The sequence below is a fragment of the Camelina sativa genome, chromosome 19 (assembly GCF_000633955.1).
Source record: "Camelina sativa cultivar DH55 chromosome 19, Cs, whole genome shotgun sequence".
NCBI classification, from domain to species: domain Eukaryota; kingdom Viridiplantae; phylum Streptophyta; class Magnoliopsida; order Brassicales; family Brassicaceae; genus Camelina; species Camelina sativa.
The window spans coordinates 19681633-19682454 of record NC_025703.1 but is presented as its reverse complement, the minus strand read 5'-3'; the positions used below and the strand labels follow the sequence as shown (position 1 = coordinate 19682454).

The window sequence follows — 822 nt, the reverse complement described above, 5'->3', positions numbered from 1 at the left end:
TCCACGACCAAAAGGCGCTTGCTGAGATGTATCTTTTGAGCTTAACCGATAACATTGTTACAAGCGCAAGGTCTACATTTGGATATGTTGCTTATAGTCTTGGAGGATTAAAGCCATGGTTACTTTATATGCCAAATGATCGCACAGTTCCTGATCCGCCTTGTGTTCGATCCACGTCGATGGAGCCTTGTTTCCTTACTCCTCCGTCTCATGGATGTGAAGCCGAGTGGGGAACTGACTCGGGAAAAATTGTTCCTTATGTTAGGCATTGTGAGGATATATACGGGCTTAAGGTTTATGATGAATTATAGATATTGTTTATCACATTTTCTTTCATTGGATTATTGAGTTATTAAAACATAGGAGAAATATCATCATTTTTATTTATTTTTTCTTTTATCATGTTACCACATAGAAAGAATTAGTTGTTAAACACGTTTACGAGGTTCGTTTGGTTATTATTTACTTATATATCAGTCAGAATCAATAAGGTTCCGATCTAGCTTAACTCCTCGTGAGGTTTGGAATCCTAAGTTGTGTCCTTCCTTTTGCATGTGTTTCGTTCTTTTGATAGTTTCTTTTCTAGGTTTCGAAGGGATAATTTTTCTTTGTCAATGTAGAAGTTTTGGAACAGTAATAGGGTAAATTTGTTTTTGACATCATTTAAGTTGAAAGGGTCCGACATAACACAAGAGGTAACGCAAATAGCTGGAGTCAAAGTTATTGCACATATTTTCCTATTTTTATATGGGTATACTAAATACTCTTAAGAAAGATGCAACAAACATCTACCTTGATGGCAACAACAGAGATATTATCAGT

The 822-nt window shown here is 35.6% G+C and overlaps 1 protein-coding gene across 2 annotated transcripts in view; it reads left to right on the top strand.

Annotated features, from left to right (window-relative positions):
- LOC104766717 (probable fucosyltransferase 4) overlaps positions 1–387 on the top strand; it is a 2981-nt gene extending 2594 nt beyond the window's left edge. Inside the window, exon 3 of one of the 2 annotated variants that reach the window (XM_010490655.2) lies at positions 71–387. In XM_010490655.2, coding sequence (XP_010488957.1) covers positions 71–311 — 241 coding nt within the window. In that variant the 3' untranslated portion in view covers positions 312–387. Of the gene's footprint in view, positions 1–14 lie in introns of both variants that reach the window. The other variant, XM_010490654.2, reaches the window with a different exon arrangement.